This window comes from Echeneis naucrates, chromosome 5, assembly GCF_900963305.1.
Source record: "Echeneis naucrates chromosome 5, fEcheNa1.1, whole genome shotgun sequence".
Classification (NCBI taxonomy): Eukaryota; Metazoa; Chordata; class Actinopteri; order Carangiformes; family Echeneidae; genus Echeneis; species Echeneis naucrates.
In genome coordinates, this window is record NC_042515.1 from 11,841,479 (window position 1) to 11,856,918 (window position 15,440).

Here is a 15,440-nt window from a genome sequence, read left to right on the forward strand (position 1 = left end):
TGTGATTTTGTGTGTTCATTATTTGTTCTCAATAAACGGTGCTCTAATTGCAGTTGTCCCAGAGCTGTCAGGTTGGCTCAAGAGTTATGAATAAATGTCACACCTCTCTAAATAAAAATGGCTTCAGTAAAACTATTTAAAGGCTTTTATATCAATGTAAAATTGTTTTGTTTTTGTTTATTTCCCAGAAACATCTGTCACTAAACCTTCTATACCCCAAATTGTTCCAATGGCATGTTTCATATTTAATGAACCCCCAGAACAATGACCTGTGTGCTTAAGTATTTAATTTGTGCCCTGATGAAAATTGCGCGCTTCTGAGAAAGACAACAATGTTCTCAGTGGAACTAATTCTTCGGTGGTATGAGTAGAATGACAACAATGGCGCAACTCAAATCTCATCATAACATCCTCAGAGAGCTTTTGTGGGAAACAGAAATGCTGAGACAGTATCTTCCAACATCATCAGGCAACTAATACAATTACACTGATGCTGATATTAGTGATATGATGCACTGCCATTTTATTCACTGCATTTAAACACAAAGAGAATATGACCCAATCACTCAGCAACTGAGATTATTCTATTTTTAGGTTTATCTAATCCTTGAGAAATGGCTTGGCTGGCATTTTTCTTCTGTTGCTCAGATATGCTCCAACCAATGAAGGGATTTTAACTTCATTATTGATGCAAGTCTGCCAGAAGTAAGCCCAGAGTCTTCTCGTTCTAGAACTACAACGTAGTTTCTCCATATTTTTAATTCCCATTTACTTCTGCTGCAGCCATGGGACATTATGTCAATGACTGAGCTTGCAAACAGCTAATTAGAGATTTCAACCAGTGCTGGAATCAGAAGGTCAGTCAAGTCCCCCATACATTACCTCTGTCCTCAAAATGAGTGGTTTAAAATCATATCAAAGAAACTATTGAGCTAAAACTCATTCAATATTTAGCCACCTAGGGGAGTATTTGTGCTAAAAAAGCAGGCTAATCAGCTCATCTACAAACCTTCAGCTGTGTTGACTTATCTTCCCCCATCAAACACAGCACCGACCACTTTGTATAAATACCCTGTTCACCAGCCTGTGTATACACCCCGAGTCAAGCTGATATCAAACAGTAGCACAAAACAAGAAATGTTAAGATTTTGGTCATATTCTTTTCAGTTTATTGGAAAAAAAATAAACCACCTTCACATAAATTATCTGCACGTTTCAATTTCGATTCCAACTTTATCTCTCAGAAACAGTGTCTCTGGTCTTTCTCTGAGCTAAACTTGGAATGAATCGGTGTCCGGGTTCATAAAGTCACAGTAGAGCAGTAATCTTTTTTTGTGCAGTTTTGTGCATCATCTGCTGTTGACAGTGAGTTAATTAACTTTACCTGTTGCCACTGCTTCTTCATCAGTTTCATTTTGTTGAAAGGATGTTGTTTCCTTATCTGGTTGCTCCAGTTCTGTTTTTTTCATCTGTGATATGGAGCGTTTCTTTTTTCTCTTGGAGGAGTGGTATTGTTTGATTGCCTGCATGACATCATAAGCAGTCCATTGATGACGTGCCAGGGCATCCTGCAGTGTGAAGGGTCCATCTCTGGTCCTTCTTACTCCTTTACACACTGCAGTGCTGCGCAGCTCAAGTCCTACCTCATGCACAACTTTCCGCAAAAACTTCTGGGTTTCATTTATGCACTGCACCTCTGTAAGTAGACGAGAGAAAAGGTTTGCATTTTAAATTGTGTAATGAGACGTCCAATGACATTAAATCCAAGTTTATTCACCTAAAGTGAAGTTGGGGGGCTGGAAGCGAATGCAACGCATCCCTGTCAAAATAGGCTCTGATTTCCCCTCCGGACCCAGTAAACCCCGAGCAGCCATCTCATAGGCTTCCTGTGAGTGCATGTCTACATTGGAAAACCTGTATAGATGAAAGAAATAACTTGTGGCTGTCGCAAAATGTCTAGTCTGAGAATAAATTAAGAGCAAAAGCTGTCAGTATGATATAAATAAGAAATGCAGTCATCATACATTAACAAAGCCTTTTGATGGGCACCCTGAAGCATGGCAAGTACTCTGTTCAGCTTATCCTGTGTGACGTGATCTGTTGAACACAAATGATCAAATAAGATACAAATTCTGGCAAAAAATAATACACAATAGGCACATAAAGTAATATAAATACACAATATAATTTATAAAACCAAATAGGATAGTTATATTAGATGATACTATTCTTGTAACTGAGTGGTGAGCTGTGTTATCAATCATACAAAACTATGTTAAAACTAAATGAAGTGGGTGATCTGATGAAGATGAGCAAATACAAATTTGTTAGTTAATGAGGTAACATACCATAGGTGGACCTTTCCACAACACGTCCCAGGTGAGAGAAATCATCTGTTGCTGTCCCAAATTCACCCTCTAACGTGTAATCCTGGAACATAATAAACAGCTGCACATGTTGGCCTACCATAATTTAATCTTTGTCATCATTACATTATCATATGAAGCCAGTGAAAATGAAAAAATACCCTTGTGGTCCGTATTCTGCAGAAATCATTCAGGGCCTTGTTTCCATTCCCAACGGCAAGAACTGAAGATAAATGAGAGTGTGAATATTTTGGGACATTAGATAAAATAATGTGGCGTGAATGACCGAATATGACTGAAACATAATACACAACTTTCATACCTAGAACACCGGAGGAAAAGGCATCCAGGCGATGTCCTACTCCAACCTGAATATGCTGGAATTCAGGTCCAGTCACTGAAACATAGAAAAATATGTTACTCACTCATATACAGTCATTGATTCGTTCAGATTATTGATTTTTGCATATCAGGCATTGCTGAACTAACACAATCATTAATGTTATCATTTTCATAACTGAACCCAGTGAGGAAAATACATGAGAAAGTTACCGTGCTCGAGGCTAGAAAAAGAAATGTCAGCTGGCATTGGCTACTGCACCCTCACAACACTGATGGATAGATTTAGCAAAGCTAGAGTCTGGTCAATGGCATGAGACTGAAGGTGTCAGGTGGAGCTTCGGTGGCCTATAAAAATGTTTCAAGTGTCTTCTTTTTAAATGAGAAACATCACTTGGAGAGAGCAGACCTCAGAGGGCCAATGATCAATAATTGATTATTTATATGAAGCATAAAGGTTAAGAAACTAATTTAACAGAATTTAGAGTTCATCAGTCTACAGTTAGATGCACTGTCTTCATGGGGAATGGCTATAACACTGTGATCACTCTGTCACAATCAGTACAGAATGATTTCAAATAATGAAAGTATGCCCTTAAATCAACATGATAGTTGATCATATTTTATAGAGGATGTGGTGATGGTGGACGGGAGACTTGCCTAGAGGATGTTTGGACAGCACAGGCACAGAAGCCACAGTCAGAGTCAGTTTCTTGGGGGTCTCGGTATCAGTCCCTGGCTGGGCTAAGAAACGGACCTCCTGAGGACCAGGCAGAGACGGTGTGGCGTTCAGACCTGCGGTGCAGAGGACACACAAGTCTGTGGGACCGTGTGCTGTATTTTGACTGCAGAGTGCAAAGCAACGCTGCTGGGGGGCTCAAAAGTCGGCCATGCAGCCCTTTCATATCAGATACAGACATTTATGGATCCGGGATTCTCACCTTTGAGCAGATTTGTCTCGACGCTGTCCCGGACCAGTTTCCAGTGAACACCGGAGGGTTTGTAAACACAAAAAAGCCCCTCCAACCTCCGAAACATGCGAACAGCTGGGGTCGCCATTATGCCAATTTTGTCAGCTCATCCCGATTCCTGGAATAAATATCGGTTGTTTAAAGGTCCGTGTGAGGTAGCCTTTACCACACAGACATCCGACTCTGCTCCACTTCCATGAACGCATGTGTCGGGTCCCTCTCACACTGAAGCTTTGACGGCTGCTGTCCGGCCGCACCGCCCCCTGCCGGGCCGGAGGAACATGGCGGATAACTTAAAGAGACGCAATGATGACGTTCCCCTGCTCTGGGTGTGTTTATCACTCACTAAAACAACAGCATGAAAGTATTCATGTGTGGTGAGAAGTTAGTAGAAGGTAGAAGGTGGTTTCTTTCAGGATTTAAAGCAAAGAGCAGCGACGGAGCTAAAACGCCAAATGACGACGCGAAGTGCCAGAAGGTAAACACCACAGAAGAAGACAGGAAGGCGGAAGAAGACAGAGGAGGAAGCTAGCCGTGGCTAACTGTTTACCACCGGGGCCATCGGTGAAGACCACACTTAGGTAACCTCTAAACTGGTACAGCTGGCGTCAAAAGGCGTCCGTACGCGGGTAGTTTTCTGTCACAGCTTCCGCCGCTAACTATTATCTGGTGACAAACCAGCGGATGGCTAGCCACTGAAAAACAAACAAATACATGTATTTTATTGGTGCATTGTTTAACGTCGATATTCTTCATTGTCAAAGAGAAATAAAATATATGTAGCATACATTACAGTGCATCGTTTACTACAGTAGATAACAGTATACAAAGAAGAGAGATAATAGTGAAATAGCAGGTTTGCATTACACGACAAATTACACCGTAACCTGACGGCATTACTCTGCAGCCAGCTCCCTGACGTCAACGTTTCGTCAGAGCTCGTTACCAAGACGACGGTGACGTTAACGGACATGGATCAGAATGGGACAGAATCAGAAATGTCCCATTAAGCCTCCGTATATATGGCAGTAAACACACATGGTTACTTTTACAATTTACAATGGAAAACTCTTCATATCATATGCGTCCGCATGATTCACAAAAAAAAAAACAAAAAAAAACATCTCACAAGCCAACGCTATCCATTAGTATCACTGAATATTCTCCGTATATAAAATTGCTTATGCTTTAATATTTAAAGGCCTAATTAATGATTGGTATTTTTGGTTAAATTGTGGATGTCTATGGAAATAAGCAATATCAACTTATTGCTCCTAAAGGGGTTTATTTCTAAGAGTTGTGGTTAACTGACTGTGTAAAACTATTTAAAATGCATTTAATCACGTGTAAGCTACCATGCATACAAATTAAATATCAAATATAATCTCAGTGGTTACTACTTGACTGTTTAAATGTGCCACAGCAGGACAAAGACAGATGTAAATAGATTTATGTTGGTCGAGTTCAAAGAAAAAAAACTGTCAAAAATTAAAGAAATTACAAATCTAGATCCATGGTCTATTCGAACAATTGCTTTAACTAAATGTGCTTGAGTTTAAACTGAGACAGTAAATATTATTAATTGTAAACCTTTCTTCTGCCTCACCAATAAGCCAGTCAAACTGAATTATTGAAAAACCTGTGTGAAGGATTTTCAATGTTGTTAGTAATAACACCTGCGTCCCTCCTACTATGAGAATTGAATATGTCGGTAAAAGATTATTAAAAATGTAAATTATACAATGCGGGATTGAATTTACCCTCTGGTGGGTCCATACTTTGGGTAAAGACACATGTATTGTGTGTATATTTTTACATGGATCCTATGTACAAAACACACAGAAAATTATCTAGATATGAATACAAGTTCCTCATGTAGTCCTTCATTATTTCAGCTGATGAATCACGTTTCTGGTTTTCATTCGTTAAATTACCTGTCGTACCTGTGCAGGTGGTGTAATGCGTTTTCCTCTGAGATGGGTGCTATGGGATGTGAAGGACACCCTACTGAAGGTGCGTCTGTCTGTGGGAGAGCAGTACTGTAAGGAGGCTGAACAGCTGGGCCTGAGCCTCAATCCCCTGGAGGTTGATGCTGCTTTCCGCCAAGCATATAGAAAGTATTCCCACAGATACCCGAACTATGGCATCGCGCAAGGCCTTGGTGGACAGTCCTGGTGGATGGGTGTGGTGCAGGACACTTTTTCCCAGTGCAGGGTGCAAGAACCGGTCCTGCTGAATACACTGGCTCGCAAACTTTATCAGAATTTCTCCAATGCAGAGAACTGGGAGGTAAACAACAAATGGCTTAACACAGGACTTGTTTGTAATTAAATTTATGTGTATAAATATTTATATACTAAAGTAATTTTTAAGAAGGCAATGCTTAATTTATCCAACAAAAATAGGCAGGCAAACTGACACTTAAGTGTTTATTTGAATTGCTTGGGTCAGGGTCAGAAACCAGTTTGATCTGGAAGGGCCATTTAAACTGTCTATCTGTAGAAATGAGACAGATAACAGAAAACACAACACGTCAACTGATTTTATGTAATATGCGTTTGTTTTAGTTATTTCCAGACTCAAAGAAGGCCCTCGAGAGTTGTTCTTCGCTCGGACTGAAACTTGGTGTGGTTTCCAACTTTGACAATCGCTTAGAAGGAATTTTACGTGTTTGTGGCCTGCTGTCTCACTTCAGCTTTTTGATAACATCCGAAGAAGCAGGTGTGGCAAAGCCTAGTCCAGTCATCTTTAAACAGGCCCTGCAGAGATGTGATGTGCCAGCTGCCAGCATCGCTCATATTGGGGACCACTATGTGAATGATTACCTTGCTTCTCGGTCTGTGGGCATCCATGGGCTTCTATTAGACAGACATAGTAAACACGAGCAATCGGATGTTCCTCGAGAGCATCGACTCAGCTCCCTGGAGGAGCTGCAGTCCTGGCTTCAGCAGCACATGGACTAATGCCAAACGGTCATGGGCTCAAGTGCAAAACTACTCAGGCTCACTGTGGTGCAGTTAAGGAACTCCTTGCGTGGATGTACCCATGCTTTTCTGAGTAAAGGCAACCACTTCAAAGCTCTACAGTTAATGTTCCCAACACACAAATATAGAGAGAGAAACTAAGAATAATATATGGATATGTACAGCATATCATTATCACGTTTTTCACTCTAAATAAACTGAGAGCGTTAAATATCAATATCAAAGTGCAAAGTCTCTCAAAAGAAACAGCCTTATTGTCTTTTTTTCTTTCATTTGATGACAAGATGTTAATGCTTTGATGGAAACAGATTTAGAAAGCTGATCACACTGTAATATGAAAGAATTATGAAGGATCCCTCCTTCATATTGTGTATATAGCATATAGTATGGCTGCTCTTAACTCATCACAGATGGCTTATCAGTGTACATAAGAAGCAACAAATAACAGCATAGAAAAATAAAAGATATCTTTGAGTCATTTTATTTCATCACCCCAGAGCACTGAGTTGCCTTGACCTTAGTTTTTTAATAACATATTTTACAGTACTAACCTGGAAATATTATTGAAGGTATTTGTCAAAGGCAGCACTTACATGAGAAAGTGTTTTTGTTACTTTGTGGCTTCATATGATTTTTCCGCATAAATGCAAATATTTTTAACCAAAAACTAGAAGTTATCATAGGTTATTAAAGGGGACATTGGCAAATAACAGAAAAGCTTTGAGAAAAATTACCTTAAATATTATATAAATTCACATCAATGCTCTCAACAGCTCCAGGTGCAATTTTCATTCACTTTTAGGTTATTTTAGTGAGATGACCTTATGAACTTTAGTACAGGCTTTCATCAATCTTAGCTTTCTTCAGTGCTTAGCAGTTTGGAGAACATGGCAGGATTGCTTAACCCTAATTCCTTTGTAAATACTCTTATTTCAAACCATCTGGTCAGAGGCTGATAATGAGAATGTTGGGCTGAGGATCAAAAGGACCAGGGGAGGCAGAGGAAAAACGCTAGAGTGCAATTGCAAGCCGAGCCTCTGGATCTTATGGAGAATAGGAATTGACACTTGTCCAAATCAGATTTTAACAATTGAAGGGACTTTTTCAATGTTCATAAAAGTGCCTTTCACTCACAAACGAATGTGAATCCAAACCCATCTATTATGTCTTAAATTTCCCTTTCGCTTGCCTGGTGTTCACTCTGTTCCCCATGCAGAGCTTTGTATGTTAAAGGGTATTGTGTATCTTTAGGGAAGCACCCATAAGAGCTGCTTAATTCAAAGCTGGTTTAGTAGCTCAGCCAGACGGTTGTAAAGGGCTCCACTGAAATCCAATTGCAGACATAATGGGATTGCAAAACAAAAAAAAAAAAACAGGCTCTTGATGCAGGGAGCAAAAGCAAAGAGCAGCAGAGATGAAGCATGTTATGAGGGAAGATATTAACCTGAGAACAAAGTATGAAAATAAGACACAAACAGGATTTACGCGCTTATGTGTGAACTAATGTTGTGACACGAATAGGTATAAATTCTGTGCACTTTAAATGAGAAATAAATGAATAAAAGTTAATGCCAATACAGAGGAGGACTGAAATATTTCCTTCAGCTATAAAAGCACTCAAGAGCTGAGCTCTTTGTTGAACAGTGCCTGAGGTTCAGAGTTTCACACTGGCATTTCTGGCTTGAAGACAAAAATAGAAGATATTCGAGGAGATAGAAATAAAAAAGGAACAAGTTTCTGAAATGAAAAGAAGGTCACGCAATGAAAAAAAAATAAACAAACAAAACAAAAAAAAAAAAAAAACTAACAGACTAAAGAGCTGACGAAATCATTAATAGCTACACAAATAAGAAATAAAGTGACACCAATGCATACTTGCATTTTTAATTAATTGGAAAACAAACTCAGATACCAGAAGCTTTCCAACTGTGACAACACAGAACAAAGAGTAATCATCACTGAGATCCCCTTTTCAGATGAGATTCAGATTGTTCAGATACGATATATACATGTTTACACAGGATACGTCTGTGTCTTGGTGATATTTACACATCAACACTGTAATAAACAAACATTAACACATATTTTGAACGCAAATATCATCAAATACTGTAAACAAAGACAAGCATATCATCCCCGCAGAGTCTTTTGGCATATACCATCACATTCATTTTATGGTGGATTCTTTTCTGTCTTATAACCAAAAAAAAGCAAACAAACTAAACATGATCACTCTTTAAATACATGGCAGTTTGTATTATACATTTTTTTGCTCCTTCAATTTAAAGTCCAGCTTTTTCTAAAAGGAAATCTTGAATAGTTTTGTTTTAAACTGCCATTCAGAGGCTTCTGTCCCTTTGAAAGTATCTAAATTCAAAACTGAGGCAATGCTATAACACAAATTAACACACATTTTGCGTTCTTTAAAAATACAAGCTGTGATTTAAGTGCATGCTCAAGAGGATGAGTGCAAGCCACACGCCTCTTCCCATCAGTGCTCATCAGGCAAATGTAGAAACAAGTGTGTTTGGCATCTCTCACTATGTGGACGCTTTTCCAAGTGACTATAACGTACAGTAAGTGCATTGAGCAGGCTTGCAGAAAACTGCAATTCTAACATAAAAAAAAAAAGACCACCCAGAATGTGTATGTGTCAATACAGTTATAGCTTGCATATCAAAACCTCTGATGCATAAATTGATTGAAGTGCAGCTCAGGAATAAAAAATACAACTGATATTTCTAGCTTCAGTGGAAAAAAGGAGTCATTAAATCCTTTGAACATACCTGAATGACTTTTTCCCCTCAGTGCATGTGAAAGATGCAACCTTTTTGTATAATTAATAATCGAAGTCCTTGTAGAGCCAGGGTTTTTTTATCCATTAGTAGTCAGCCCAGTTTCAATTCCTACTCCTGTCCGATGAAGTGAATTCCTTCTTTAAAAACAAACACTAAAATGTTTTTAAAGCGTCACCATAATTTCTTTAAAATATCCGCCGTGTTTATATAGTTCTGATGAAAACAATGTGAATATATTAAAAGACAAAAATAGGAATTGGGGTCCCCTGACTTAAATCAATGAATTACTGTTTTCCTGCAGCCCAGATGAAACAGCTTTCCTATTCAGACTCTGCAGAGGATGATTCATGACCCTCCAGATCACTTTTCATGTCCTCTAGGCCAACCATAAACAGTAGTCAGGACACAGCAAGCTCTTCACATGCTGGATTTGGCAGCTACTTCGGAGTGTCAAGCAGACTGTTGCAGTTCTGCATTTCCACAGAGTCAAAGAGTGAAGAAAGCGTGCTCCTTGGTTTCTGTAGTCCCAAAGTCCCAGTCAGTGTAAAAGAAAAATGCTAAGGAACATTTTACCAACCTACCTCAGCCGCACCGAAGATAATGCCTCTGGCCTACTTAAGCAGAAAATGTGAGTATCACATTGGATACAATCCTGAGGGTTTACAGACCAGACAGATGAGGAAAATTTGCCAACAGCTCGTGCTCCAGCAGGAAGTCTCTCTTCTCAAACCACTGAAAGAGAAATAATGAGGTGTTAAGGTCTTTTTCTTAACCAACTATTCCCATAAAGACATCCAAGGCCTCCAAAAAAATAATGATTCAAACCTACTAGAAAGTACGGCCTGATTATTTATGTGTGCTAAAAATGTGGTGATATGTTCACCTTGAGCTTGGCCATTGCACTCTATTTTAAGTTAAGCCCACAAGTCAGGCTGCCATAAATGCTCCCTGGTGCATCATGGGTATCAATCCACTCCTGCTTGGGTAACATTTTTCTGAAACAGTGCTCTGCTGTTTTTCCCCTAAACCAAGAGGTTTGAAAATTAAACTACATTGTTTGTTGTTTTTGTTGATATACTGCTTTTTATTCAACTCGTGTATATATACTATCTATATTCATTGCCTTAATCTCATTTATTAGCTGTTTTGCGTTCACATTCACTTGTGAATGAAAACATTTACAACCTTGGAAGCACCCTTTTTTTCTTTCTTATTAACATAATAAATAAAAGGAAGGTACCGCTCTCAGGTGGATAGCAGGACGCTGCGTGCTTCTCTGGGACGTAGTGATGTGCATAGCTCCTCCTGCGGCAGTCCTGCCTCCACCAGCAACTACAAAAAAAAAAAAAAAAAAAAAAGACTTGAGCATTCAAAATGCTGAATATTGTCCTGGCATTAGACTCATCATTTGATTTCTTACATGAAAGATGTACTGGCCTCATACTGTTATATTTGTAATCCTAGGCAAATGATCAGATATGTATCCAGAGTGGTGCAGGGGACAGGGACACTGAGTGTTATAAAAGGAAAATATAATACAATGTGTTACTTACTGTAAAATTGTACACAACACCATGATCAGAACACATCCGATGACACACAACACCAGCACCGTGGCGACAGTCTGTTGTCTGTGATTGGTTGCTACCACAGCAAGCAGGTCTGCGTACTCACACCTCATCCCGACAAAGCCTGGGTGACAACTGAAACATGGAGTCAAATTAGTGCAGCAAGAGAAACAGTCACTGTGAAGAATGATTTGACATATACCTCAACCAAACAGTTCTTCTTCCAAACACTTCCAGATGTTGGTAAATGATTTGTGTCTAACAGAAACCCTGAGAAATGCTATTGCTACTACTGAAACTGTAAAATCTCAGAGCACATTTTCCTGTCGAGTGACAAAAAGGAGGAAAGTCCAGAAGATTCAGGGGCTGGGGTCGTAAAGGTCAGTAAACACCTCCCCATGTACAGTGTATGTAAAATGTTGTCATTGTGGTAACTGAACACGCTAGATTTGTATATATCTAATACGTATATGTGTGAACGTCGATAGAAAATTGGATGAATAAATCAGTGAATTCAACATTTAACCAAGTGTTGACTTACACACATGCAGGCGTCTCCTCTAATATCAGGAATCGGCATGTACCGTGGAAGCAGAAGTGGCGGTGGGAGTCTGGACAGTCGTCGAAATGAGACCGGACCGCTGCAGCCACGAACTCTAAGATACACAAGAAGACACTGTTCACTTATATGTAAGGGTCCCCCCCCCCCCCCTTGGGACACTGTGCGTTCTAAGAAATCGAGGTGACTTATTGTAAAAAAGTGGAAGGAGACCTCACTTCCCTGAATTACAGTATCAGGTTTAATGCCACTGCCATTAGTCAGTGTACTGAACATGACAGAGGTAAATATCATAAACCTAAAAATAGCCCTAATCTCACAGAGACCTGAAACAACACCATGTTCTAAATCCTAAAGCTGACACCCACGCCACGACCAGTAGACTGAAGCCTTTTGTTCACAGTTGCGTGTGGATGTGCGATGGCTTACATCCCTCACTGTACCTGGGAGGGGCAATTAGAGCCAGGAAAGGTCCGAACACTCCCAGTGAGAGAGACTATAAACAAAAACCTCTGTCCATCAACCTACATTAGGACTCCGAAGAGAGCATATCCCTGCAGGAACTCTTTCTTCAGCAGAAATTAATGCCTTCACTGTGTCTTTTTCTTTCTTTCTTTCTTTTTGTAGCAACTATATTATCTTTCACTTCGAAAAACAAAATGACCTGACAAAAAAATATCAGATTCAATGAACCACCCAGACCAAGTCATTTTAGTCTTTTTTTTTTTTTTTTGGCCCCTCTTTTTCTTACACACAAGCTGTATATTCACACAAATTCCTACATAACTGACTCAAACAAACGTCAGTGTTCCCCCAAGCAGCTGAAACAGATGCCACAGTGTGGCGTTTAGGGTGGGAAGGAAGATGAACAACCAGACAGATAGCTGCACAACAGCCTTCGTCACACACTCCATTCCAAAGGTAAATGGCCTTTTGGATGGCAGCCTACATGTTTTGTCTCCCTCTTTCAGACTGTGTGAAAGCCCTCTGTTGTCCCTGAGGCATCTGCCTACCAATCCCTCTCTCTATCCATGTGATTTAGGCAGTCGGACGAGAACACTGAGACAGAAACCGGCCTTTAGGGCAAGTGAGGTGCTTCTTTCACATAATAACCCAATACTGTAGGTGCAGCTTTTGTGAAAATGCTGAATGCGCTGCTCATAGTCTTTAATTTACCACAACTGCTGCCCTCACTCACACTAAGAGGATCAATTATCAGTGCGCGCCACACTGTCTGCATAATGTTGATGCACTGCAGCTTAGCAGGAAGCTTTAGTGTTCGGGCTGTGGAAGCAATGCTGCAGTGAGAGTGTATGAAGGGCTGCAATGAGGACAACTTGCACATTTTATCTGAAATGCTGTGTGCTAGCATGTGTCTTTTTTTGTTGTGGGGGTGGGGGGTTGGTTGACAGGTGTGACAATCATCTTGAGCTCTTTCCTTCATTCTGGCACAACCACAGGAAAACTTACTTTTGACTGGGGGGATGTTTGTGGTAGCAGTAGCAATAGTTGTGGCTGTGGTACTCGTGCTGCTGACTGTTGGAGGACTGCTTTTCAAAGTATTTGGACCTGCAGATGTCTCTGTGCCCACGGAAATGCCAGCATCAATGACTGTTGGACTGGTCTGCTCTGCCTCAAACGTAAAAAGGGAATCTGCAAAGAAAAAAAAAAAAAGTGCTGTTAACATTTGTACAGGTGCAGGAGGAGTAACACACCCCTAAAATAATATATCACATAATCAAACTCTGCTGTGGAAGTGACATTGCAGAGACATTTGGCTGGACAATGAACTTGAACCATCCCCAGAATTCTCCCAACTGTGCTCAGACTCACTTTTCACCATCGGGATGTCAGTCGTAGTGGCTGTGGTGCTAGCAGAGCTACTGGTGGATGCGTTTGGAGCAGCGGTGGAATTTGTATCAATGGAGATATGAGCCTCAATAATCGTTGAATTGCTCGGCCCTGCTCCGAATGTAAAAAGGGAACCTACAGAGAGCAAAACCATCTGTTAACATATCGTATGGGTCTGACGGGGAATAAATATAACAACAATCCCTCGTAGGATCATAATAACAGAAATACCAAAAAGTTCACTGTAAACTCACCGTTGAGTACCACAGACATACTAAATGTACCTATAGGAATATAAGAAATATATATTACTGTATTGTGATTCCCCCACCCCAAGACATCAGGGGTCACATATTCTACTATGTGATGAACAAACCAGAAAATCTTCATCTCACTATGCTGCTATGATCACGTGACCTGATCTTCAATCTGATATTGATGCTTCATTGAGTAACTGTTACCCAACAATAGCAACAGGGTCAGGCATCCGCTAAAAGGATGAAACCAAAGCACTATAAATACAGACGGTGCCATGAAGACACGCAATCTCAGTTACAGCCAGAATTCGGCTGAAAAAAATGGAGCCAGAGAAGTTTGATGTAAAAAAAAAAAAAAAAAAGGTTAACTGAAGCCAAAAGGAATTTATGTATAAATAAATGACATTTCATTTTACCACCAGATAGCACAGAAATGCATCAAAATAACACATTCAGTGCAGCTGAAATACTTTCTTTGAGATTATTAAAGCCAAACTGTTGTCACCACAGAGAGAAAAACATTCAGCACTGAAAGGTTAACGCAATGGATACAATTAATAGAGAAAACATATCTGATATCATGAGTATTAAAGTGGTTGCCATTGGGAGTGCTGGTATAATATTCTGAATAAATGTTCAAGAATATATATAATCTCGACTCACCTCGCAGTCAAGTATATAAACTCTAATTTCTAACCCTAAACTGCCGAGTCAGGTCACCATTTAGACATTTTCATGCTGCATTTTCTACTCACCGCTTATGAGGAAAATTGTGTCCCAGAAAATCCGCGTCATTCTGCCAACCTGAAGCCTAAAGTGAAGAAACTTGACGGGCAGCTTGAAGAGTGAAATGCGGGAGTGTGTTAAGAAACCACATTAGTCATTAGTGTTGCAGACTTCAGGCCGAGCAGCAGCAACACACACACACAAAACAAAACCCCAAACCGCACTCAATCACACAGCAGGTCGACAGCCGACAGATTAACTGAGACATGAGATGGGAGGAGATGATGTGCTGGAGAAGTCACTTTGCTCGGGTTTGCCTTCTTCTTTTCCCTCCTCCTGCAGGATGGACGAGCGTCCAACTTCTTCCTGTTCAATTGAGGAAACTCGTGTAATCCTGTCAGAGGCTGACCAATTAGAGCCTGAAGGGGGGGGGGGGGTCTGATTGTGACCTCATTATCACTTAAAAAAAAAAAAAAAAAAGGTCTATACCTGTCCTTGTGCTTCTGTATGATTTTAGGCAACATATTTACGTTTTATGTAAAAGAGATGTAAAATGTAGACCAACACATTAATGCATTCATTCAAACTTATGAGCATGTAATTTAGTACGCTTTTTTTTTTTTTGGCTATACATACAGAAATATAACGATTTCAATATTTATATAATTGACACACACACAAATATATATATATTCACCTGACTTAATTTCTCTTTTTCTTAATTTTCTTTCATTTTCCTTTTTCCTTGGTTCTAAAATTAATAAAAGTTGAGGGCTTTGTTTGTTTGTTTGTTTGTTTGTTTGTTTGTTTGTTTGTTTGTTTGTCCGCTTGTTTATTTGTTTTGCTCTGGAGCAGCAGGACTAAGAAAAGCCTTTCCGCTCCGTCTGTTCATTCATCTGTCAAAATGTTTGGTGCAGACTGAGAGATCTTCATGTAAAAGTTGCCCAGATTTCCGTGTAAACTGGTGTGGCTCTCCGTGAGATACAAAAGGATTATCTCATCATCATCTCTTAGTGATTTT

At 39.9% G+C, this 15,440-nt stretch overlaps 3 protein-coding genes across 5 annotated transcripts; 1 reads left to right on the plus strand and 2 right to left on the minus strand.

Moving 5' to 3' along the window:
* Positions 1-919: 919 nt before the first annotated feature.
* trub2 (TruB pseudouridine (psi) synthase family member 2) lies at positions 920-4,593 on the minus strand. Of its 3 annotated transcripts, none has more exons than XM_029502636.1 (9): positions 4,544-4,593; positions 3,647-4,371; positions 3,366-3,500; positions 2,689-2,763; positions 2,528-2,589; positions 2,349-2,430; positions 2,025-2,097; positions 1,778-1,914; positions 920-1,696 (listed from the first exon to the last, which is right to left on the minus strand). In XM_029502636.1, the coding sequence occupies exons 2-9, from the start codon at positions 3,762-3,764 to the stop codon at positions 1,371-1,373; spliced, it is 1,008 nt and encodes a 335-aa protein (XP_029358496.1). In that variant the 5' UTR covers positions 3,765-4,371; positions 4,544-4,593; the 3' UTR covers positions 920-1,370. The 3 variants fall into 3 exon arrangements, with proteins under 3 accessions (XP_029358496.1, XP_029358495.1, XP_029358494.1); XM_029502635.1 differs by having other exon boundaries at positions 4,465-4,564; XM_029502634.1 differs by having other exon boundaries at positions 3,647-4,589.
* Positions 3,950-8,480, plus strand: hdhd3 (haloacid dehalogenase-like hydrolase domain containing 3). The gene is made up of 3 exons (XM_029502637.1): positions 3,950-4,257; positions 5,628-5,965; positions 6,244-8,480. The coding sequence occupies exons 2-3, from the start codon at positions 5,636-5,638 to the stop codon at positions 6,637-6,639; spliced, it is 726 nt and encodes a 241-aa protein (XP_029358497.1). The 5' UTR covers positions 3,950-4,257; positions 5,628-5,635; the 3' UTR covers positions 6,640-8,480.
* Positions 8,481-10,874: 2,394 nt separating this feature from the next.
* Positions 10,875-14,488, minus strand: tgfa (transforming growth factor, alpha). Its single transcript, XM_029502940.1, is given in 7 exon segments — positions 10,875-10,901; positions 11,012-11,037; positions 11,040-11,161; positions 11,568-11,682; positions 13,056-13,238; positions 13,419-13,571; positions 14,449-14,488. Coding segments are annotated over 7 exon segments (666 nt in total).
* Positions 14,489-15,440: the final 952 nt, after the last annotated feature.

What these genes read in the sequence shown, in the direction of transcription:
- trub2 (XM_029502636.1), bottom strand. Translation starts at nt 3,764, where the DNA reads ATGGCGACCCCAGCTGTTCGCATGTTTCGGAGGTTGGAGGGGCTTTTT. An exon ending in GCAGAATACGGACCACAAGG is followed by an intron (nt 2,431 to 2,527) that starts GTATTTTTTCAT and finishes ATTATGTTCCAG; the next exon opens with GATTACACGTTAGAGGGTGA. An exon ending in TGTGGAAAGGTCCACCTATG is followed by an intron (nt 2,098 to 2,348) that starts GTATGTTACCTC and finishes TGTGTTCAACAG; the next exon opens with ATCACGTCACACAGGATAAG.
- hdhd3 (XM_029502637.1), top strand. Translation starts at nt 5,636, where the DNA reads ATGCGTTTTCCTCTGAGATGGGTGCTATGGGATGTGAAGGACACCCTA. An exon ending in CCAATGCAGAGAACTGGGAG is followed by an intron (nt 5,966 to 6,243) that starts GTAAACAACAAA and finishes CGTTTGTTTTAG; the next exon opens with TTATTTCCAGACTCAAAGAA.